At 39.0% G+C, this 25,606-nt stretch overlaps 1 protein-coding gene across 11 annotated transcripts in view; it reads left to right on the forward strand.

Moving 5' to 3' along the window:
* The window catches only part of LDB2 (LIM domain binding 2), a 369,029-nt gene that overhangs the window by 292,314 nt on the left and 51,109 nt on the right, over nucleotides 1–25,606 (forward strand). For all 11 annotated transcript variants that reach the window (XM_019287349.2, XM_010401863.3, XM_010401865.3 and 8 more), the window contains one exon: nucleotides 23,738–23,910. In XM_019287349.2, coding sequence (XP_019142894.2) covers nucleotides 23,738–23,910 — 173 coding nt within the window. The remainder of the gene's footprint in view (nucleotides 1–23,737; nucleotides 23,911–25,606) is intronic.

The following is a 25,606-nucleotide window of genomic DNA, read 5'->3' on the forward strand; positions in this document are numbered from 1 at the left end:
TTCAGCTGTTGCTTACCAATGTACTTGGTACTCTACCTTAGAACTTTAATTTCTGATATTGAAGTTGTAGGACAAAATAGGTTCTGCCTGAAAGTCCTCACTAATAACTTCACTCAAAAAGCAACAGTTTTCATCTTTTAATTAACATGATCTGATTCAGTCTTCAGACCGCTTCTTTTTTTTCTTCCTGCTCTTGCTGTCTGCAATCAGTTTTTTTATTTTTCCTTCTTGGAAAGTTCTAACTTTGCCTACATGTATGCTACAGTGCGTACCAGAAGGTCTTACTAATTCCAATAACCAAACAATCTCTGAGGTGTCAGCAGCATTTCTTAGTGTTCTGTAACAATTTTGGGAAACAGGATTAAATTTAGTTCAATGATGACAGGAACCCGTTCACTGTCATGGATAGATCATATTTAAATTGTAGAAACATTTTACATTGCAAGTTTATATTAATAAATTCCATGGTGAAGGACATAAATTCAAAACCTGTTCTTCAAGTGTGGAAGTGAGAGAAGGAAGCTCTTGCAGAAACTTAACTTTATTCATATGATAGACACTGCACCAAAGGAAAAGGGTCATCACTCCTGAGCTTTAAACAGGCTTTTAAACATCCCACACCCAGATCTTTAAGTCACTTGGAGCTAAGGCTGCAGAACTGACCTAAACGTAATATTCTGGAGGGAACTGGTGATTTGATATTCTTGGCAGTATTTCCAAACCTATGGGCTTTCCTTTGGGAAATGTTTGGTGGCCCCTCATCCCATTGTCTGACTACAGAGGTGATTGCCCTGTGATCCAGGTAAATCAGGAGTCAACCGTATGGCAGCCACACAGCTGTCATACCCACCTCCTGAGTTATGCGGGGTCATGTCAGCAGCCTCCATCACATCAGGAAGGGCAGGAGCTCCCCCAGCATGTTCCAGATGGGACATTGTGGAGTTCCAGAAAGCAGGAGAAGGCAGCGAGGCACAGCTGGCCTCTGGTCTGGGTCTGGGCAGTCTTTCGTTCAGAACATCCTTTCAAATGAGATAGCATACTGCCATATTCACTGTTTGTGGCTGCTTTCAACGTGATGTTTAAAGCTCAGGCAAGCTGCAGTGTTACAGCCTGGTCAGACCTTCCTTTCAGCTGTGGATAGGCGTGTTAATTTAGTTACATGCTCTCAGAAACCTCCTTGTTATCAGTGCTTAGTGGTTGCCTTCTGGGTAAGTACAGTTCCCCCATAAAGATCTAAAAAGCTCCAGGAAAAAATGGGTCCAGTGGCGCAGAACATTTTCCAAAAACTCTTTCCACAGCCACATAATAACTACTGAATTTAGGCTAGCAGCTATGTTCACTTACTTTCTAGCAATAGCAAACTCAAAATCCCTGCTAGAGTACAATGCTAATCAGCTACTAATCAAGTCTGTAACCAGCCTGGAAAATGTGCTGTTTGAAGAGCAAAAATTCATGTATTTGTCATTTTTAATTTTTCTGTCTACCACTTATTTTCTTGCTATGCTCCATAGTCAATGAGAAAGAAGCTAGACAGATTTTTCCAGATCTGTGCTTTTCAACTCGTATTGTGAATATGTCAAAATGCTTAGTTTGTTAATAGACATAGGAGGATAGCTATGTTTTAAACAAAGGTTCATATAAGAATGTTTATTTCTTGCTACACATTGTATCGTAAGGCTTTATACCAAATCTACATTATAAATTATACTTTTTCTTACAACTGATTTAGATCACTGCTGGTTAATAGCTGATTTTTAAGTGCTTTAGTTAAATTTTTGCATATAAGTTGTCTTTATTTTGTAGGTTGCTGTGAAATAAAGTTTCTTTAATGACAATTTTCATAAGAGGTGATTTACTACAGTCTCATTTTGTCTGACCTTTAAATTAGTTTTATGCAACCACAGTATTAGAACATTCAAACAAATGCGACATAGATTTATCAAGGTTATTATCCCAGTCTACACTGAAGAACTAGACATTCAGAAAATGTGGTAGGCCTGATATTAGTCAAAGTTCAACATTTGATACAGGATCACACATGGGAAATTAATAGTCCAGCTGAACAAGGTGGATGTTAGTAGTGGCACTGCAGAATGGAATAGACCTGACTAAAAAAGCCATAACAACAGGTTATGTTAAATGGAGAACTGTCACAGTAGAAGGAACATATCAGTGGAATTTTTCAAGGATCAATCTAGAGTACTTATGTAACATTTTAATTAATGGTTTTGGAACAAATGTAGAACTGGAGGAATGGAATTTGGTGGTGGCAAAATATTGTGAGACATCATTAATATAAAGGATGATCAGAATATTATGCAGGAAAAATATTCTGACCTTGAGGACTAAAGTAATAGAAATAAGATTAAATTTAAGAGTACTGATGGCACTTAAGGCCTGCTGGAAAGAATTTCTGCTAGAGACTTATCAGTTGAAAATGACAGAGGAGGCAAAAGACCTGTGTGTAACAATCAGTCATAGAATAACTATGAGTAACCGATGTGATACAGCTGTGAATAAAGCAATGTGATCCTAGAAAGTATCAAATGAGACATTTCCTGTGAAGATTGGGAAGTGTTAATGTTGTAGCAGCACTGGAGAGCTTGCTTTTTCAAAAACTGTACACCCGCTTTTAAGGAAGATTAAATCCAAGTGATGCAAGTGTTAGGAAGGGTTATAGGGGCAAGTAGAATGATCTGGAAGCAAACAAAATGTACTGCAAACAAAGTAAAAGGTTGTGGCTTGTTTAGTGCAGTAATATATGGGTTGCTGTCCACATGCTCTTCAGCGGGGAAACAGCAGGGTCAGAGAAAAGTGACACTTGAGACTAAAAACAAGTGGACATGAGTGAATATAGGCTGGAAATTAAAAGAATATTTCTAGTGATCAGTGGGGTCTGAATCAGCATCAGTGAAGAGAGAAATGGACCAGTTTTAAGACACAGCTCAGTAAACTCATGGAAAATATTTATATGGTGTGATTTTCACGTGATGTGATTTGCTGAGTCATTTGGGAAGCAGATTTATGAAGTCTTATGTTCTTCATTGCTTAATCACCTATGTATGCATCATATGTGATGCATACAGCTTGCTCAAACTGTGCCAACTTATTTAACCTCAAACTGATATTCAACAGCAAGACAAACTTTCCATGAGAGGTATGGAAAGAGAATTCTTATTCAGAACTACATTGCTCAAAAGTACTCAAATGTTCTCATTCGTACCTGCAGCAGTGCTCAAAAGTACTCAGACTTAGAAAATTTATGTATTTATAGGAGGTACTATTGTGCAAAAGCTACATTGCATTCTAAAAAAAAGTATGGAATTATTTTCATTTATGTGAAACCTATATTTCATAATTTTGGCAAAGGAAAGAGAAAATGGGTGCGAACAAAACTTCTGGTCTTCTAAGAGGATATAAAACACCTTTAATACCAGTAAAATTTAGTGATATTATTTACTTCTTTTCTGACACAAGTGCAATCCAAAAAAAATACAAAAAACATAGTGTCTGTTCTCTCTGTTGCATGCAAACTTCTACAACTACTTCACTGGAAAACTGTGGTAGTAATTTTTACTGAAGTAAGAGATTGAATTTGGCATAGAATATGAAAGGAACCTTGGAAGTTAAGATCCGTGCAACATGAATTTCACCAGTAGAAATTCAAATGCACATCATTTCTATCAGGATAATAAATGTGAAGGCTCCGGTTAGCTAAAAATATTGATCCTGAGATGTTTGTTAGTAACAATTGAATGTACAGGAAAGTTTTCCTATTAAAAATATACTTGTAACGGGCTATTCCAACCTTAGGAAACAAAAATAATTTTAAAAATATATGCAAGAAAAGAAAGAGGCTCTGATAGAGCAAAGGTTACCTAATTTCAACTATGAAGTGTTTCTTCACTTTACTCCTTTACAGTAATAGATTGAGGGTGGGGGAGGGGAAGCAGTATGACAAGAGTTGCTGTTAAAAGAAAGGAGAAGAAAATTCTTAGGGAGTTGAGGATCTTGGGTTTGCCTGGCTCACACTACTGGAGAGCACTTGGCTTGTTTGAAAAATATTCTAGTATTTCAATTACAGAACCCTCTGGGGTCTATTCAGAGCACAGTATCCACTGCTTTGCCATTGCCGACTCTGCAGAAGGTTGTGCATAGGGTTCTGCAAAAAATCAATTCTTCCAGTATAAACATCCTTTTGGTAGAAAGTTGAAACAGAAAAAGAATGCAGTACACTGACACGTTGCTAAGCAGCAAAAAGGACATATGTCAAGAACCATCTATATCTTTTGTATTACTACACTTCCTTTCCTCACAACTTCATCACACAAGCTGTTATGATTCTTATGTACCCATAATATGGAGAGAAATTACAGAGAAGCTAGTTTTCCCTCATTTCTTCTCTATTTCCATTTTTTAAAGATCCAGTGTTAAAGACCTGTGGTGGGTCTAATCTGGTTGAGACACTACTAGTTTCAGGTCAGTCCAGGGCTTTAGGCATTTTTTGGTGTAGATTATTAATTCATTAGTTGATGGGCATCCTTTTGAAGTCTTTTGGGCCTGGGTTACTTCCAGAAATAAAATGAAATTCATGCCAAAGGGGAGAATATTAACCTTAGAAATAAAACTGGCCTCTCTAGACCATGAGGAGGTCAGCAGTATTCTGCTGGGATAGTTAAGACCTACAAAATGGTGACTGCCAGAAAAAAAGAAGTAATTAAAAAACATTAGCAAGTAGGAATTTTGAGATGGTTTGCACTGACCCTTAATTTATGTTGATAGCCATGTCTTTTATTCACTGAAGTAGGCATAGTTTCTTCCTAGCAAGTTTTCATAGGTAAAGCATCACGGTCTCCCTCTAGCTCTCCCACAAACATTTGTGTGAGTAGTTTCAGTGGCATGTGTTTGTAAAGTGTATTAAAGGCATTTTGATAATTGATTATAATTTTTGCAAGGGTGTATTTTATGGTGGTGACATTCCATGGTTTTGAAAACATTTATTTACTGTGAAACTATTACAGGGTACTTTCAGGACACACTGTCTTCCTGATAACAAGTGTCTTCTGAAATGAGAAAGAGCTTTCCTTAATTTAAAATTTCAGTGTTGAGATTATTTTTTATTATTACAGCTATTTAATAATCTCTTCCAAGTACGTTCATATTTTCAAGGTCAAGAATTTTTAAAAGGACTAATGAGACCCAAATTTCTTTTTGCTTCTATCAGACCAGCTGTGATGAGGTAATGGTGTTCTGCAAGTTGGCATTGGAACAACAAATTATACATCAGCCCAGGCTCATGCCATTTTCCCTATTGCCCTGTGACTATATGACTAATAAAATGCCTATTTTTATTGTGTGTGGTCCAGCTTCAGAATAATAATCATCCTTGAAGATTAAATTAATGAAAAATCAATTTAGCAATCAAATATTTCAGCCATAGTGGGTGGCTGAGTTAAGAAGGTATTATAAGCAGAGTATAATTTGTTCAGCTATATAGGCAGTTGTTGGATTTCTTATTCAGCCATCAATTACTGCAAAATGGTTAGCTGAAATTACAATTAAATAATGGTTGCAAACCACATTGTTAGAGCACAGTCACATGAGGAAACGGCTGTAGTTATTTTAGAAGTGACCTTCCCTGTTGTTTGGTACTGCTCTTCCTCTGGAGGTGATGGACCTCACAGAGGGGTTTCTGTCACATGGTGCCTTGCTCAGGCAGCTTCAGCCACCACCAAGCCCTGTTTGGGGCAGGAGCCTTCACAAGGCCACTGTGGTGTCTCCTCCTGGGCTTGTAGCTCCCAGCGAGCTGACAGCAGGCAGCCAAGGTTGGTCATGTCCTGCGCTGTTCCCGCTCTGCCTCCTGGGAGTGTTTGCCTGTGAGCATGGGCTTTGCTCACATGAAGAAGTTGTCCTTAACCCTTTTCAGGATGAGACATTTATAATGGTGTCTTTCATGCCTGTGTGTAAAGAGGGATTGCCTGAGTAATATGTGGTTGCCCAGTACTGCTGTGACGGCTCCTGGAATGTTGCTGCTATAAGTACTTCAGTAACACTTACTGTCCTACAATTGCGCTTCTGTCAAACTGTGTGTAGGTTAGGAAGTAGGCTGTAAGAGCAGTATTTTCAGGGAAAGTATTTTAGGCTTTCTGTTTCAATTCCCCACATGTTCAGTACCTGTCTTTATGACATGAGTGAAAATAATTAATTGCTTCTTGATTAAATAATTGCCCCCAGTTTACTGTGTGCCATAGGACATTATGGAGGACATGGGCAAGGCTTTGAAATTTTCTCTCAAGATTTTCAAGGGAAAATGATGATAAATTAAGAATTTGGAGCTCCTCATGAGTTTGTGATTCCATTTCCAGGCTCAACCTCTCAGAGAAAAGCAGTGACTTAATAATCCAAGCCAAGTCATTCCTTTTTATTCATGGTGCAAGGGGTTTTAGTACTTGCCGTCTGTGTCATAGAGCATTATGTGCTCGCTTACATATTCAGTGGAAAAGTTGTTCTCTGCAAACTTATCTGTTGCAATATTTCCAGATATCCTGTTTTAAAGCATTTGCTAGTAGGCATATGTATGCAATACATCATGAACAAATGCCAAAAAGAATCCTAAAAAAACTTATTTTGCATCTTGAAAGAGCATGTAAGTTCAGATGTGCTTCAACGCTGCACCATGGATGTGTCTTTTTAGCAGTTTTACATGTAGGCGTTTGCTATTAGGTGTTTGCAATTGTTAAAAGTGACAGCTACATCCCCTTCTTTAGGTGAGCCTTTTAAAAATAAGTGTAATCTACATACGGTTTGCATATTTTAATTTGTAATTTGCATACGTTAATTGACAGTCATTGCAGCAATAAAATGGTATTGTATGTAGTCAGCCTAAGTTGTAAGAGTTACAAGAAAGTTTGTTCAAAGGCTCAGGAAGGGTTGAACTGCCACTGATTGTCCCCAGTGATGCTGGGGACGGGGAGGACTCTGTATTTATGCTTCAAAAGCATAAATGAATAAACACAATTGTTGGTTTCCTGGTTTTAAAATATATCTTTCAACTTTGGAAGGGAATTGTTCCCTGTTGTCAGTGCCTTCCATGGCAGTAACTTCGTGCCAGATCATATAGAAAATTGCTGTTAAAGTGAGCTTACATTTCTAGAACTTTTTTGGGGGAAGAGTATCCTAATTTTACCAGTTAAGTAATATACAAAGTAAATGTCTCTTGTACCCATGCAGAGGAGTCAGGAGGCAAAACTGTGGTGCAGAGTGAACCACATGAACACACTACTTTGTAGGATTGGAAACACAAGATTCATTTCTGCGTATCACCCGTGTGTTTTGCAACAAGAAGCCAGATCAGCATATTCAAAAACATGTACTGGAGGAAACATCAAAATTTTTGCTCAAAAAGGTGTTAGATAGGAAAGGACATAGTAGGGAATAACTACTTTAATGATATTTAGGTTGCTGAATATTGCAACAGTTGACCTGTACTGGAACAGTCTTATAACAGGAGCCCCCTGGGATTCTTCTGTTCTGTAGAAGACACACTGGCATCAGTTTATGTATTTTCTAGGCTACTACATTTCAAATAAGAGCAGTTTCATATTACTACTGTCAGTGATGCATTCTGAAAAAATAGTGAAAAAGACAAAAAGAAAACCTGTACAATTTTCCATCACAGTGACACCACTGTGGTATCACTAATATGGATCATCCATCTTGCAGTAGTGTTTTCCTGTGGTTAGCAGAGAAGCAGCCAATGACTCTTCCCTTCAGCATATCTAATGTCATCAGCAGTACAGTTTTTATTCAATGTTTCAGCAAGACTTCTGCTTAGAATCACCTTTAATAAAGACAATGTAGTAATTCCTGGTAAATCTAAGAGAATGATTCATAGATGGGCAGGTAGCTGGAAGAATCCCCCATAATTGTCATCTCACTGTGCCCTTTAAGAAACATCCACTGGCAGTCATTCTCTTGGGACTAGTCTGCAAACGTGGCATTTGCCTAGGACATGTCACCCCAATGTACCACAGTCAGTACAGTTAGCATGGTGTATGGAAAGGAGATGATTATTCCACGTCAGTTGGCTGGTTACATAAAGGATGTTTTATTTAAAACAGATGACTATAGAATATATCAAAATATTCTTAATTTCTGGAATCACTGGGGAGACAAAAAAAGACACCCACAACATAGATATTGGAAGTTTTTTCTATGGCACTGGAGTGTAAACATAGACATTTCTCTGAAGAAAAAAAAAAAAAAAGAATTGGTTTCTGATCCTATTTGGGTTAAAATTTACTCCTTATAAAGTAAACGCCACTTTTTCTTGACACTGTTAAGAGTGTCATTCCTCAAGTGTGACTTGTAACTGATGCAGTAAACAAAAATGTTATGTTAATACTACCATTTGCTCTTAAATCTTCTCAGAGTTGCATGAAAACCTGTGTTTTGAAATTCAACCATTCCCATCACCTTTCTGATGATTCTGAAGGTTTGGGTGCATTTATCACTACTAAGAACATACAGAGCACAAATAACAGCAAACAAGCAGCAAACTCAAATTCTTCAATGGAAATGCTTTGGGTGACCTTGTGAGTGACTTCCGTGTGAGTACCCCTTTGAAGGACATTGAATGGAGCAGACAGCTTACAACATGGGAGTAAAATGTGAATGGGATGACATACAAGTGATGAGACTCAAGGGGAAAAAAGCAGGTGGAAATAGAAGAGGAGGAGCAAAAGTTCAGCTTCCTTAGGCAGCATCCCCACGCAGAGCAAAGGCTTCCTGTGAAGTTGCTCTTTGGGGGTGTAGCCTGCCATCTGCCTTGGAAGTGGTGGATTTTTAGGAGACATTAAAGGTGACAAAAGTCACTCAGAGCCACTGCTTGTGACTATGCTGCACACCACCTCATGGGAATAGCTCTGGGAAATCAGACTCATGCTGCTTTGCCAACAAAATGTGTGTGTGGTTAGAAGCTCCTGTTCCACCCCAGCAGAATGCTGCGTGAGTGTGTAGGCATAGATGATTATCCTGGAGAAATTCAGAATTACTTTGCTAAGTGTGTATGGCTCCTGAAGTGGACACAAAGCACATGCTGTAAGAGAGGGGTGGTATTTTCTTCTTTCAGAAGTATGGGGCCCTATACCTGTACCAGTGTCAGGGCAGTGACAGGTGAGACTCGGCTGTATGGCGTGGCAAAACCAAACCACCCCATGAATCTTGTCTGCAGCTATGTGACATGCGTTGTGGCACACTGTGCAGTCAGTGCAGGCACTTGCTGGGTACAAAGCCTGGGGAGGAGAGGTTTTAATATCACATTGGTTGCTGTGAATTGTTTTCTGTGTTATCTTGCATACATTCAAATATTTAATGACCTATTGCTAAGTTCAAAGCCATAGCTCAGTCCAACAAAGTAATTTCAGTCTTTTGTAATGGCAAGCAAAACAGCCATCCCTTTTTAAGGACCATTTGCCTCTGTGGTTCTTGCAAAAGCAAGAAACAACCAGAATTTCAAACTCAACAGCCTGAAAGAATAAACTCCCTCACATGATTTTTAGCACTTCCTAACTCTAACCAGATGTGAGGTATGTAAGAACAGCCTTTTATTTTATATTTGTAGTTGTGCTGATTCTAGGAACAGGAGGATAGAAGTGATATGGTTAAAGTACTGTATGAAATAAAAGAGCACTTATCCAAAAAAATTTTAAATGTCATGTTCAGTCCAAGGCTTGTGCAGAGGTCTGGGAACAACTCCTATTTATCTAAATTGTTTTATGCATCACTGTGGGCAATTTTTCCTCCATTTCTATTTTTCATAGCAAAATGACAGTTTTGAATTAATCCTCAATTTTGCTGAAAAAAAATATGTAAGCTTCATTTAATATTAGAAAGCAGTTGCAGAGTAGAGCCCATGTTTTCCAGTTGTGTTCAGCATGCTTTTTTGGCATAATCCAGAAGCATGTGGAGCAGAAACAGTGCAGCTACCTGGTCTGCTTGAGAGTACAGCACTCCTCCTCTGCCCTCACCTCTTAGGTGACTAACTTCACGTAAATGAAAATTATTTTTTTTAATTCTCCTCATCATTATGCAAACAAAATTCCTGCTGTTACAGTGGAGATGCATGAGGGGCCAGTATTTGTGAATAATGTCTGAAATAAGATCAGTATTAACAGGGGGAGAAATATTTGCAAATATTAATGTATTAGTGTATTAATGCAGTGAAGGAAGTTGACTTTAGGCAAAGATGTTTTTCTATGGTTATGGTGAAAAAAACAACTTTGTAGGAGTGTTACTTTCTCTTACTCTTCTGTGTAACGGAACAACAGAACAATTTTGTGCTGGTGTTTTCTGCATTTTATTCCAGCACCTTTTTTATTTGTTGCATAATGAAAGCATGAATTGGTACCTACCAAGCTTACTCTTACATGGTGTTAGGCTTTGTAAACAAGTAAGTCAGCTTGCTATTCACTGCAGTAGCTGGCACACGAATTTGTTTCCAGATCCTGAGTTGAGTTTGCAATGCTGATGTTAAAAAAATGTATGTTCTTAGTTGTGAGATATGTACAAATTATTTGAAAGTCAGGGGGATATTTCAAATACATATGTATACAGCAATATATTTGCATGTTCACACTGCAAGATGGAGTATTTTATTTTTATGCAGAGTCCTGTTTAACATAATGAGTTCGAAGTATACCAAATTAGATTAGTTTTTCCATTTTAGATGATTTCTTTAAGTTTTTTAATTGGTAGATTTTGAAAAAAATTATTTAATTTTTCAAAGAAGTATTTTGAATTGCATGGTCATATACATATTAAGATATCAGAGCATTGAGTTACCTATCTGGGGTCATTCTCTTCGATGTCAACAGGGATTCTTTTTGGGAGACTTGCACTGTAACCCTATCAAGCACTGCTGATAGATAAAAGTTATTGCTGGATCTTTAGAAAAGAGCTTCCCACCTTGAATTTCTTTCTTGAAGTTCTGTAGGAAAATATGTTCCAAGAGAAAAATTTTATATGCTTTCAGCCTAAGATAATAAAGTCTGTATGTATTTTTCTGTTATTAAATAAGAGGTTTTAGGGTGGCTTCTGGAGCATGGGGTTCCCTGCACTGTCACTATAGTTGGATGTCAACAGCTGTTGGTAGCTTGTCTAATTGTATGCAACAAACACTTCTGTAGCTTTCTATGTGTTTATTTTTGGAAGTAGGTGTGATGGACCAGGGCAAGGATTGTGCCACACTTGTCCTTTTTTTTTTCCATTTTTTTTCTTAAGTTTCTAGTTTGTCTGTTGTTAAGCAATGGTGTTGGTCCGGGTGGGAATTTGGGTTGATCATGTGTGGTGGTGGTGGTGATGTTCTATGATCAGGGAGTCCCTGAAATTGTCCAAACAGTGACAGTTCAAGAGTGTCATGGGAACTCTATCGTACCTATGGTAGTTCCAGAAATCACAGTGAGTCATTGTAGAAAAACTATTCCAAGAAGATATTGTAATGACTCTCTGGGAAATGTGAGAAAATGTATCATACAACTAAAAGGACAGAAAACATAGGAAGTGGTTGTTTCAACTTCAGCACAGATTTGTTGTAGTACTTATTACTGACGTTACCTTTTTAGAGTTAAGAGCATTCTGCATTACTTGCATTAAATTTTATTAAAAACTACGTATAATGTGTGTTCTGACTGAAGCTTATAAACCTGCTACATTGCTTGCCCTTTTCTGAAAGTGCTTCTTTGTTATTTCGTGTTATTTTGTCAGACATCTGATTTGTATAACTGAACACAGGGCACTTCATTTTAAGAGTAATAAACAAGGCACACTTTTAAAACCAACAAAACATTTTTAAATGGTAGACTATTTTTCTAATTATTTTGTCCAGTGTGTTCAATACCATTTTTACTTTCTCTGCAGTTAGCTTCCATGAGCTTGAAAGAGAGTGGGAAAGCAAGCTTTGCTGCAGAAGAAAAGAAATCAAAGCCAACCACCAACAGCTTTTTGAAAAAGAGTGTTCTGGTAGTTATAAAACATGTATATAACTGACAACTGATATTATCCACTGGTGAGATATTGTTCATACATCTACAGCATAAAATTACCAGAAAAATCATGCTGGTTATCAATCCACATGTGCTTAATGCAGTTTGAGGATTTTGAGAATGCCATGTATATCTTTTATGGTGTCACCGTAACCCCTCACCTCCCACCAGTTCTCCAGACACACTCCCCACTATGTTATCGCCTCTTTGATGCACATATCAACCCATTTCACCTCTGATACTTTTCACCTGAATGTGGACCATGCTGTGATGCTTGACTGACAGTGGTTGAGCACAAAGTCCTGTGTTCAGGGAAAGGACTATCTTTCTCTTTCACATGGCCAGTCTGTGGGTTGCAGTCTTGCCAGGAAAAGAATTCTTAGTGTTGAGGAGGTCAGCTGTGCCTGTGTGACAAATGCCTATATGAGCCCGTTTTGCACACACACACACACAAGCTGACCAGATGCTGGGTGGCCATTTTCATCATCTCAGAGCCCAAAGCAATATATTGTCTCTTCACAGGAATTCCGTCCTCAGACATTATACCAAGATATGCAAACATGTAGTTTTTGGGTTATTCAGAGTGTTAGCAGAGCAAGTTGGTGTCTGCCTACAATATGCTGTATAGAAACATTCATGGCTATGTTTACACTGTACTAACCACGATGAAGGAGTAGCTTCCACTACTTAAACTGGCTGCCATAAGTACTGCTATTGCTATCTCTCAGTAGAAGGGAGCTTGTAGAGAGCTGCAGAAAGCATCCAAGAAGAAAGGTAAATTCTGTCTGAGCTAAACCCTCTGAGGTCCCAGCAGCCTGTGCTTGTCCTCAGACTTCACATCATGAGTGGTGTCCTGAGGCTTCCCATCGGGCATGGTGGTGATGACATGAGGTGCTGTTCTGGTAGATACAAACAGGACTGAAACCAAAAATAGAATTTATCAGAGTTTCAGCTAATTAAACGTGTGTGATGTTGCTGATTTTGCCTGGATGAAAATCAGGAACTTTAGAAGTGGAAAAGCCCTGCACTACAAATGCTACTCTGTCTCAGTCACTCACAGCTTCTCTTCCAGCATTTCTAAGGGTAAAAGGGACCTATGCATTTTTGAGATCAGTACTTTCTCATTTGTTTATTCTTCCCTTATACAGGCTGCATGTGTTAAATAGTATTTCTAGAATATGTGTAAGACTTTTTTTTCTGCCTCAGCTTCCCATCTCAACATGGCTCAGAGGAGAGACTGGAGATGAGAAACTGGTAGAATTATATTTGTAGACATCTGTCTCCAGAACAACTTCACTCCAGAAAATATAGCACAACAGATCTTCCTATGTGCTTTTGTAGCAATAATTGGAATATTTATACAATTTTGGGGGAGGAAGGGGAAAGGGAAGGCAGATTACCAGCATAATGGCGAAGTTCTTAGCAAGTGGTAGTTGGTGTGGTTCCAGTGATTTGCCTAATTTTCATGGAACTGTTTGATTTAGACCAATAAGTGATTAATCAAGTGGATGGCTGTGAAATATGTGGGTTGGTCACTTAACCCACGACCAGCATGAACACACCACAGAAAGGCAAACACCTGTTTTCTGCAGCAGCCAAGCTTTGGTTCTGAGGTCTTTGTCTACCTTCTGACTCAGACCAGCTTGAGTACCTGCTTAAAAGAATTGTGGCAGTCTGTGAGGGTATAGCAAATATCACTTTATCTTAACATCATTTTGCTTATGTTTTTACATAATTCTTTTTTTTTCATGCCTTGTTTAGCATTCTACTAGGTCAGATGAAGTCAGGGGTCAGGGGTGTGCTTGATTTAATGCAACTGGATGGTTTCCCTGGTTTTTGTCCCTTCCTTTTGGTGTCCTGTCACTTGAATTTTATGTTTTTGCCTTTATTTCTTGAGACAACTTTTCTGGGTATCATTTTCTCTGCTGTGTTGGTCCTTTATGCTGGTACAGATTGCATTTGTTCATCTAAAATGCCTGTCCTGCACCATTTCCATCATTTTTACGGTCTTACATTTTGTCATTTTCCGCTTGGGTTTGGTTGTGGTTTGTTATATTTTGACAGTGGTTTGTCATACAGCTGTGAATAACCTCTCTGGTTTGCTTTTAAAACTTTCTTCTTTGCAGTTGTTGAACAAAGTTAACTGAACTACTCTTTCTTCAAACAGAATGATTAGCAAAGACAGAAGTGTGAGTGGCTGTATACTGCAAGCAGGCAAACCATTTGTTCTGGCTTTATTTGCATTCAGAGTGTAGAATTTTTATGCAAACACAAATACTCTCTTTGATAAATATTCATCATGGGAGTGATGGTTTTGATTTATAAGACATGGAAGTTTTAGAGTTAAAACTGGAGCTTCCTCATCTAAGGTATGTCTTTTTGTCTGTGGAACAAGAACATGGGTAATCCACCTAAACATTTCTCCCCTCCAGCCTAAAAAATCAGCTTATACCATATGCTTCCTGATAAACCTGCCTGCCATGACAAATTCTGAGTTTTTCAATGTCTGGCCTGCTCTGTACTATTAGAAATCTAATTCAGTTGTTTAAAAAATAAATTGTATGGGCTCTGAGTTTTCATTTTAGGATCAAGTAGCAGGCTACTTAGTGTTGTCAGTGGATACAGAGAAAAAAATTAAAGCTTGAACCTGGTACGGAACTGTGCAGGGCTTTGTGCTTCAGGTTCAGACACTGGTTATGAGACCTGCAGGAAAGGAGCCGAGAGTTGAAGTTGACTGAGAGCCAGCTATGTGCCACTGCAGCAGAGAAATCAACAGCCTCCTGGGCTGCATGAGGGAGAGTTTGAGGCAGGTGATCTTTCCCTCAGCACTGGTGAGACACATCTGGTGTAAGACAGTCAGTTTGGACTCACCACTTAAAAGCAAGACATGGATATATTGGAGTGAGTCCAGAAAAGAGACATGAATATGTTAAGGAGGATTTGCTCTGTGAGGAGAGGCTGAGAGAGTTGAGACTCTGCAGCTTGGAGAAGCCTATAATGTGAGTAAATATATGATGGGGACAGAGTAAAGCAGATAGAGTCAGACTTCTCAGTATTGCCCAGTGTAATGCAAGAGGCAGTGAGCACAAAGTGAAACACAGAAAATTTCATTTAAACACAAGAAAAACTGTTTTCCTTCAAAGGTGGTCAAACACTTGCACAGGTTACCCAGAGAGGCTGTGGAGGCTCCATCTTTGGAGGTACTCGAAACCCAGTTGGACATAGCCCTAGCCGCGCCACTGCAGGTGCACCTTCTCTGAGGGAGGGTGGGATGATGACCAGAGGTGCTCTCCAAGTCCAGGTGCTATCCTGTGGAAGGGATCTTGGACTCTGCTGCTTGCTCTCTACATTCCCTGGTCCAGACTCTCTTAGCCTGAGGCCGAAATACTTGAGATCTGATGAATGAATTTTGTACTGAGCAGTTCTTTAAAGACTGGTGGTCAGCTGCCAGTGTAAAAAGAAAATGGTTGGGAGGAGATTTTATTGTAGACTGGCTGAACCTTAATTAAAAATTACGCTGATGCAGTTTAGCTTTGTGCTGAGACATATAGAAGGGTTTATAGTTCTGTTGTGAATGTTTTTACCAAAATGAATTATAGCGAAATATTGTCTCTCTTCAGAGGGATGAAGGGTTTAGGACTGAGTTGCAGATTATGTGTCTGTTGAGAATAAGGGTCATAAGGTGTGGCGAGTAAAGCTGAGGTCTCATTGTCATAGTTTCTGTCACTTGCTCTTGACTCAAGTGTGTTTTAGAGGATTGAAGTGCTGGTTACACTCTTTCGAAAAAAGGAAATACACTGTCAAGTGAATCAAATTATACACACAAATCCTCACAAGGGTAAAATGCTGTTAGAAAATACTGGAGAAAAGGCACGGTCAGACCTACCACAATGATTGAGTTATACAGGCTAGAAGGAATTGGAGAGAAAAAACCTATACATTTGCAACTTTATAAGCTTTAATATTTGGGTTATAGCCTTTAACTGTAGGCAATGTTGTTGATATAAAGTAAATAAGATACTGCATATAGTGTGAAAGTGTCATGGAGCTAAACAAAACCATTGGGTTCTGGTTGTGGGAAGGATTCAAGTCACTGAATAACAGTACTGAATCCATGTTACACATTCTACTTTGTAATTTTGTCAAAAATTGAGAACAAAGGCAAACTGGTTAGAAACATTAGATTTCCACAATATCCAAAAGGTGCAAAGTAGATCATTAAAAATAAAACCATAATTTTAAGTACATGGGAAGAATATGTTAATTAAGAATATGCTAATTTTACTCCTTAAAAGGTGTGATTTTGCCATATGGAAGTACTACTTCCCCTCTCTTCCAAAATTCATGGTGTTTAAAAGTTATAATATGGGTAGATTATATGTATGTTTTCTGAATGTGCGAATACAATGTAATATATTACTGTTATAATACTATTAAAAGTACACTAGTGTTCTCTAATACAGTATTATCATTATTGCTATTTGTATAGATTTTATATCATACCTCTACTCTTACTTAATATCTAGTTTGTATAAATAACTAAAAATTTCTATAAGCAGAAATTAATCACATATTCTAATTTTTATTCTAAAAGTAACCTACATGATAGAAGCCCAATCTTACACACTAGATAGGGATTTAAAAAGGACAGGTCTGTGTGTGCCAGCTTCTGCCTTGGATACATGTGGGTGGTTTAATCAACATGGCCCACATGTCTCTGTCAGACAGAATTTGGACTTATTAGACCGTCTTTTCACTGCCTTCCATGCCACACTATCAAATCTGATAGCAGCTTTTCCTAGGAATTGACAGATTTGTGTTGTTTGGGTTTGAATCCACTCAGCAGATAAGGTCTTACAGAGGTGGAGGAGCAGTCCCATGAGCATCCTGCCTTGAAGCTCTTCCAGAGAGCAGGTCACAGTACTGAAAACTGGAGCTTTGCTGTTGTCCAGCTTCAGAGAGGGATTCCTCCCTCCACATGGCAGCCAGATGGACCATGTCTGGAAGAACAGGCTGATGTGCTCTTTCACTGGGACAATTTTGGGCAAATAGAAATGTAGTCAGAATAGCAGCAATGTGTTGTGCAACTCCACAAAGTTTTGCTCTGTGTGTACTGATTTGTTCACTTCAGTTACAGGAACATATGTAAATGAACATGCCAAGCTCTGGCCCATGCAGCTGTTAGTTAGCCATGCCCAGAGATGTCAATTAACAATTAACAGAAAGCTCATGCTCTCTTTTGCAGTGCCCAGGAAGGTTCATTTGCAATCAATGGGCTGCTGTCTCCTGGCTTCCCTAGTCCCTGCATCTGGCTGAGGAGAGTTAGTTACATCTCCATTTAATTACTGAGATCCAACTGTGATAATCTTTCAAGCAAGAGACTCTCATAGTCTGCCTAGAGGTTTATGGGACAACTCAACATTTTGTATTGGGAGCCAAAAAAATCCACAGCTCCAACCAGCAGTGTTTCTCGAGCCCATCTATATCATGTTGATGAGATAATCAGCTGCAGGCTGCACCAGAGCTTCCAGAATTCCTTTGAGCTATAGGCAGAGAGTGGTTTTTTTCATTCTGTTGCTGATTCTGTGTAACTGTTAAAGGCTTTTTATCTTTTATATTTTTTGGGGTTTATTCATTTCTGTTTTATTACTTATTTTATAACCTAGCTTTAATTAAAGACAGAGGACTTGACAGGATTCAAGCTGCAAAAAAAAAAACCAGCCTGAGAGCAATAAAACCAATATTTTTATTTCACTGGTTAACACTTCCGTTGTTTCTCTTCTACACCAACTTGGCAGTTATTTTACATGGTGTATATGCTAAATCCAAATGTCTGATTCTGAGAGCTTCTACTGTAAAGGTAACACATGAGCAGTTCAGTGAGCAAGGAGGGGTTTGCTATCAAGCCCTGCTTCTGCAAAGAGGCCGTGACCCTTCATTCTGTAGAGGGGGCTTTGAGATTTTGACAGCCTATCTTTGGCACACAAAGGGAGGAAATGTTCTTCAACTATTCCTAGCCCACAAATAATACCAGTTTCCTGCGGACTACAAAAACATGTTTACTTTCTGTTTAACTCAAGCCTTCCTCAGGGAAAAAAACCCCAACCATCCAACAGTACCATCGCCACCACACCGTGTGGTGATACCAAAATTATATTGTAAATTATTTTTTTAGCTGGCTTTCTACCCACAGCTCATCTGAGGCTTGGAAAAACCCTAAACTTCACAAGTTATGGACAATCCCATCTGGAGATCATTGGACTTTTTGGCTCAGTTTGGGATGGAAAAACAATTCTAGAATTATACATATTCCTGACAGAATGAAGTGTTTTATGCTCAGGCAAACATATTTGAAAGGGAAAATAAACTAAAAGATCAGGGTGAGAGAGGGACACCCTAATCATCATTGGTGCATGCCCAGGCCAAAAAGCAGGAGTGTGTCCTCAGTGCTTCCCTCCTTGAGAAGCAGGCCTTGGGCCATTTAATATGTCATATGGTTTCATTCTATTCCTTAGAATTCCCCAGCTGTGATACTTGAGGAATTATATATAACGTAACTGTTACTGACCTATAAAGCTTTTTGCCTATGTTCATAGATTGAATTAATTGATTTCTGGACCACTCATATTTGGGGGTGTCACAAATCTATCTTACTTAATTCTGAAATTGTTTTTTGGTCTCTGATCCATGGAAAAGTTACATGGAATCACATGCAGCCAAGCTGTCATGCTACAAAATAAGCTAAAGTTATGTCATGCCAGTGCATGACAGCATTCTTTTTTGTGCAAAATACTCATTTCAGATATGCCTTTCTTACAGACATTTTCATATAAATAACTATTTCCTGTTGCTAAATCCAGCTGGTCTTTGTTACTTTGCTTTGCTATCTGGGCAACTGCTAGCAAAATTCAGCAAAGATTAAGTGGCAGTGCCCACTTCTCGTAAGAAATCCCCCCTCAGCTAGGGAGGAATGCTGCCCAGGAAAAAATGATAATTTAAAGCAGCATTCCAGTGATCTGGAATGAATGCCTGAATGCTGAGGTGCAGGTGATTTTTCCTTCTAGTATATACAGTATCTTGCAATGTGGGGTGTCACATTTCACACTATTAAATGGTCTTTTCTGGGTAATGGGACAGTAAAAGCCTGTTGTTATTTGTATAGATGAAGGTATTTTTTCCATGTTAGAAGTGTTGCAAGTTTGTTTCTTAAATGTTTAAAAATCTGTATGCTTTGGAGTAGGGTTGCTCACCTTTGTGGTAGGGGTATCCCTCTTGTCCTCTTCGTGCAAATCTGACTGAATTTAGCAGATTTCTAAATATTTTGCGGAAAAGAAAGGTACCCATTCTCAGGTATTCAGTGCAGGCTTTACTAGGGTTTGACAGCTGAAATTTCCAAGATCTGCCTTCCCAGGTACATAGTAGGAGCCCAGTGGGGTATCCACATGCCAACTACATAGAGTAACTAGATATTTTGTAGCTCAGGGCTATGTGGAACCATGGTCATTTTCATTACAAAACCCACAGGGAAGGCTCAGCCAGTGGTGCATGCAAGAGCAGGAAACCTTCCCTTCTACACTGCTGGCAGATGCACCTGGGATCTGGGTGGTCTTATGAAGGAAGGCACTTAACCTGAATGTAGAGGAAAGAAAAGGAAAGAGGAGGGGGAAAAAAAAAGGAGGCTAAAAATCAGGACCAGATGACATTGATATGACAGAGGAGAGAGAAATAGGAACTGCCAGATGAAAGGAGAAGATGGAGTAAGGGAGGGTTAGAAGTCAATGAGAAAAATATAGGGAATGGGGATATGTTTGGCTGGGCAAGGCCAAACCTCTTTCCTTTTTCAAGAGTAAAGAGGTCCTCTTGGCTGATCTCTGGCTGATGAGAAGCTGAAGGAAGGAAGGAAATATGAGATTAATTTGGAGAAAGAATCTGCTGTTATGAGGAGACGAAGTGGGTGTGCAGAGAGGGAATTTGAGGGGTGGCAGGGGGGAACACACAAAATCAAGATCTAGAAGGAAAGCTTAGGCTGCTAAGGCAGGGAGCCTGGGACAAGAAGCTGTGGAAGCCTGGCTGGGCAGGAAGGACACTGAAAAAGTGTATGTGAAGTTGGCATTTTGGGCAGTGTGGAGGAGAACAAAGAGACAGACTAAATAACTGGGCCTTCCTAAGTAAGAAGAATGAAGAAATCATGTAGAATTAGGATAGGTTAATGAGTTTCCTGCAGCGAAAGAAAAAGGGGCAGCATTTGAGGAGGGAGAGAAGACAGGGAGATACTGGAAGTTGAACAGTGAGCTTGGAAGATAAGCAACCAACCATAAGCTGAGGAAACAGACAATAGGACCAGAGGGGTGGGTGAACAAAAAGGTTGGAGAAAGAATAAAGTCCTGACATTAGGAAAGGAAATTACAAGAACTTCTCCATACTCAGCTGTGTGCTGGGTCTATGTGATGCTTGTTTAGGGAGGTGTGGTATGGTAGGGAGGAGCACAGACACACATTCTCGAACATGTATTCTGTGAACTAAAACCCACAGAATACACTCTAAAATATAAAGGAATTCCAATTGCAGTAGCACATAAAACTTCATTCAGTCCCACTGGTGGGATTGGATGTGCTGTTTAGACTATACTTTCCATTATTGCTGTGACTGCCACTGGGGAATTGCAAATACAAGGCCAACCTGGCATGCAGCTTGCTCTGTGCTCTACAAGGGGTGATTTCACTTCACTGGCACAAGAATGGCTGGACCACATCCTGAAGTGGCCACAATCCTATATCCAATCCTGCCTTTACATTTTTCAGGGTGCTCCTAGAAAGTATCCTTCTGCTATCTCAAACGGAAGCTACATGGTGTTGCTGAAATCTTGTTGACATGTAGAGACAGAGACAGAGTGGAGTGTGTACATCCACACATGAGCGTGTCCATCTACCTGCAGTAAGGGAAAGAAAAGCACCTTTGCCATGTTCCCATTCTTTTGCCCAGGAAAGGATTGTATGTATGCATGCAGCAAAGCAGGGAGTACACACACATATGTGCTTGCATACTCATCTACACAATAATGTCTTGGAAGAGAAAAATTCAAGGAAAAGTCCTTTGCACTAAAAAAATGCTTGAAGTTTGGGATGATCTCTAGGCCTCGTAAGAGCTATTCCACAGCCCTTTGTTGTTCTTGGAAATGCCATCTCCTGCACAAAAAACCTTGTTACTGCTGTAGAGTTGCATGTTTATCCTAGAAATTAAATTATCTTTTTAAGCCATTGAGTGCTTCAGGAAGAGAACCAAAACCTTGAACATGTTTCAGTCTTTTGTGGCAAAGCAACATAGTGAGCTGAGGGCAGATCTGCTCATTAACACAAGTTTCCATTACTGCTTCTTCTGGAGCTGAATATGTAGCTATAAACATTTATGCTGGATATTTGCATCAGTTATTTTCAGTTTTACAGACTGACAGGGTCTGCACGTGCATCTGTCATGGAAAATCAGGTTCCACAGACCATATCCTTGTGTGCACCTCTATTCCTCTTCATCCTTTTGGTCTCCCACTTTGTTCTTCACAGTAGCATATCCCTGTGGCAAACATAGATAACGCTTCCTAGGAATTAATTTTTATTAAAATGCTTACTAGTAATGAGAATAAATTATTTAATGTACTTCTAGCCTTCTTTAATGTGTTGTAGCTGTAAATACAGGGCAAAAAGCAACGCCACGTGACCATGCTACTTTGGGAACAGTCTATAAACTGCAGTTAAATAGTTTCAAGATATTTATGCAGTGCATAAGTCACATGAATAGAGGTTTATCACAATCAGTAGGAATGCTGGATTTTCATATTGCCCATTTGCTGCTTAAGATGATTAGCAGGAAATTTAATTTGCACTAATTAGCCTTAGGGGAGCAAGAAATTAACTTGATGGGTAAATTTCACTTTTTGCTATATACCACACCAACATGAAGAAATTTGAGTTAAACCATGAGTTAAATCCTGTGCTAATACACTGGACTTCAGTTTTTCTAAATTAAATTAAAAGACTGTAGAAAATTATTATATGCATGGTTAGTGGGTGGGGTTTTTTAGGATCTAGAGTCGTATAACAGTCTTTCAATGTATTCACTTGATTGTCAACCACTTCCAGAGAGTGTGGTATATTTTTGTACATTAAACTACATTGATATCTGATATTACAGCAAAAGCTTTAACAAGTCCTAATTTTCTATATTTGCATATTTTCATTATACAATATGCATTATGACTGCCTGTACAATATTCCACATTGCAATGCACAGAACAAAAACAGTATTCACAGAACTATTCTGAAAATGCCTTATTTTTTAATTTGCAACACCCATTTGCAAATGCGTTTTTAGGTTCAGGAGCCTTTGTTCATATTCTGGCAAAATTTCTATGAAAATAGTTTTTTTAGAAAACACTCTCAAAATTATACAGCAAATGAGGGAGGAATGAGTCACCACACAGTCCTAATAGACAAATTAGAATTAAGAACTAATAAACTCTAATCTTGCCTGTGGATGGTGACTTTCCTATCTCATTCTACCAAGAGAACATTTAGATTGCTTGGTTTTTCCTTGTAAAATGGAGGCAATTTTTATGTATCCACCACTCAAAATTACTGTGGATTGATTAATGCTTGCAAAGCAATGAGTCATTTGGTATGGAAGTATCCATCTATTATAAACTGAAGTGTTCTCTTATACCAATTTGTGGTTACATTCAAATTTATCTGTAAAGAAGGAGATGGAAAGCATGAGCTGCATGTGAGGTAATTGCCTTTGATGTCAGTGCTGCTACTAGTTCGTGCTTCTGAAGCACATTCAGAAGCTCACTCTCACTACTACATTTTTGGAATTAGACCTTGTAAAAATTACCTGACTCTACTACTGAAGTGAGAGATGTGACTTCAGTGAGAATTTTGCCTAAGTGTTGCTGAATTGGTTACCTTCAGTCCACAGTTTGGGGTTTAAGTGGTGCATGTAAGGGAGTGCAGGTGTCTGCTCAGACTTTCTAGCCTATGACATAAATTCTGGTCTAAAGAGAGATCCCGGATAGACCTGTGGGTAGTCATATATTGTATAGCATTCTAGTTTTCCATTCTCAGGTCCTCCTTCAATCCCCAGTACTCTGATTTCTCAGTAGTAGCCCTCCTGTTGAATCAAGCGTGCATGTGTGTGTGTGTGTGTGTGCGCATGTATGGGTGGGTACATATAAATATATGTGTCCCTGCACACAAACATATGTGTACACAACCTCCTTATAAAAAAGTGCTTTGCTTTTTGGTGTGTAGAAGTATATTTCTGTCAATATTCACCACTTGGATTTATACACTTACGGGTAATATTCAGCTTTCAGTAGTAATTGACATCATGTGGGTTTTCATGTAATAATTACTTTGGAACAAAAAACCTTGCAGATGGTTTCAAGAGTGACTCTAACTTGCCATCAATGTAAAAAGATTAAATATGATGAGCCCACTCCCTCTGAATGGAGTCAGCCATTTTCATTGATTTCAGTGGGAGCTGGCACAACTTTGTCTCTACAAAAGGGAGAGAAAATGTATTATATTCGTTAAATGAAAGTTTGATTTCATTGCACTTAAAATTATTCATGTGCTGTTAGCAAATGGTTTGAAATTTTATAACCTAGAGCATTTGCTGAATTCTGCTTTGTATTTTCCTCACAGCAATTGGAAGGACCCTCATCCCTCGTTATTTTAGCACTGTCTTTGAAGGAGGTGTAACAGACCTGTATTACATTCTCAAGCACTCAAAAGAGTCATACCACAACTCATCTATCACAGTGGACTGTGATCAATGCACCATGGTCACTCAGCATGGAAAACCCATGTTTACCAAGGTAACAGGGAAGACTCAATAAAACATATTGTTGGCTTTTTGGTTTTTGGTTTTCTTTTTCTTTTTTAGTGTGTATAAGGGTGAAAAATATTGGCTGTTGAATTTTTCTGGTAGACTGATTATTTCTAATTCTGAAAACCCTTGGAGCCATTTAATTACTGTTTTCTATATTCATTATGTGACTGGAAAATTCTGTGGGTATCTCCTACAATTCTTCCAGAAAGTTTGCAAGAGAAGCACGTAATGCCAGGTTGCCAGAATTATCAGTTTTATGTGAATTAAATTCAGCCTGCCCATCTCCTTTACTCTGGGTTTGATTTTAAGGCAACTATGAGATTTCACATTGCTGGTACCTACCATTTGGTACATTTGATACTTAGCTAGTACAAGAACTATAAATCTCGAGGAAAATACTGATTTAATACAGTAGGATGCCAGTCCAAAGGATAACGAACTTAATGGAAGGAGTCAATTGATTGAAACACACTCTGGATCAAACAGTTAGTGAATATTCAATATTTGTAATTGATAGTGAATAATCTTCATGCATAGGGCACATGTAGTCCTGTAATTAAAACTGGTGCCACATATGTATATAAAACAGCAGTACCAAAAGGGTGAAAAATAAAAATTAAAACAAAAATTTTCTTATAGCAAAAAAAATAAAATCAGTAAACTGTTTTCAATATGGAAGTGAATACATTTTAATATATTAACAGGAAATAATGATCTTCCATCTTGTACCTGTTCATCTGTAACTTTTTCATGAAGCAAAGAACAAAAGGAGAAGGGGCAGCAGGAGAAGGTAGCTAATCCATGGTAGCTAGTCCTGGCCTGCATGACTGTGGAGGTTTTAATTTTAAGTCATTGGCTATTGACAGCATCATGACTACAGTGTACATGGCTTGTGCCGTTCTAGCACGTATGTGAGTCCCATCCCTTTGCAGGGCCCTCTCTGCCACCTCCCATTGGGGTGGGGCTCAGAGGAGAGGAAGCTGCCGGTGTGTGGTGCCCTGGTGAGCCAGGAAGTGTGAGCCCACTCCAGCCCCTGTGGCTTACACACAGATAGACAGAGAAGAGACCAGATATTCCTATTAGCACCTCTTTTCCACCTGTCTGCTCATGAGAAGCTGTGAGTCCTGGCCATGGGCAGGAGATGTGCCAAAGTTACACAGTAGCTGCTTCACTGCTGAGCTCCCTAAAGCGATTTCTGTGTCATTTCCCTTTGTGTTAGCTTTATTGCAATAGCAAATAAAAGAGGGTTGGTTTGGGTTTTTTTAACCAGTAAATACAGTACACTTTTCTCAATGCAATTAGATTATTTTACTTATCATGGCAGCACATGACAGCATTGTTATTTTGGAAAGGAGGTTAGCATCCAGCAAGTCAAAGATGAACGGACAGTATGGACTGGGCTGGGTGCCCACCTCCTGTGAGGGGACCACAGTTGCCCCCCGCAGCACAGTCCTGTTGTGTGCAGTGGGTCTCTCTGTCTGCTGCAGCCCCAGCAGTGCACAGCTTGCCTCAGCCTTGACGTTTCTCTGGCAGATTCCGATATAAACCTCTGTGCCCTGGTGGAAAAGTTCAGGTGGAGATGTGATTTGGATTCTAGGAGAAAAATTAGGAGGGTTTAATGCACGTATGTTTAAAATATGGCTCGTTAGTAAGAGCAAATCTGAAATACAGTAATTGGTGGA

The sequence above is a fragment of the Corvus cornix genome, chromosome 4 (assembly GCF_000738735.6).
Source record: "Corvus cornix cornix isolate S_Up_H32 chromosome 4, ASM73873v5, whole genome shotgun sequence".
In the NCBI taxonomy this organism is placed as follows: domain Eukaryota; kingdom Metazoa; phylum Chordata; class Aves; order Passeriformes; family Corvidae; genus Corvus; species Corvus cornix.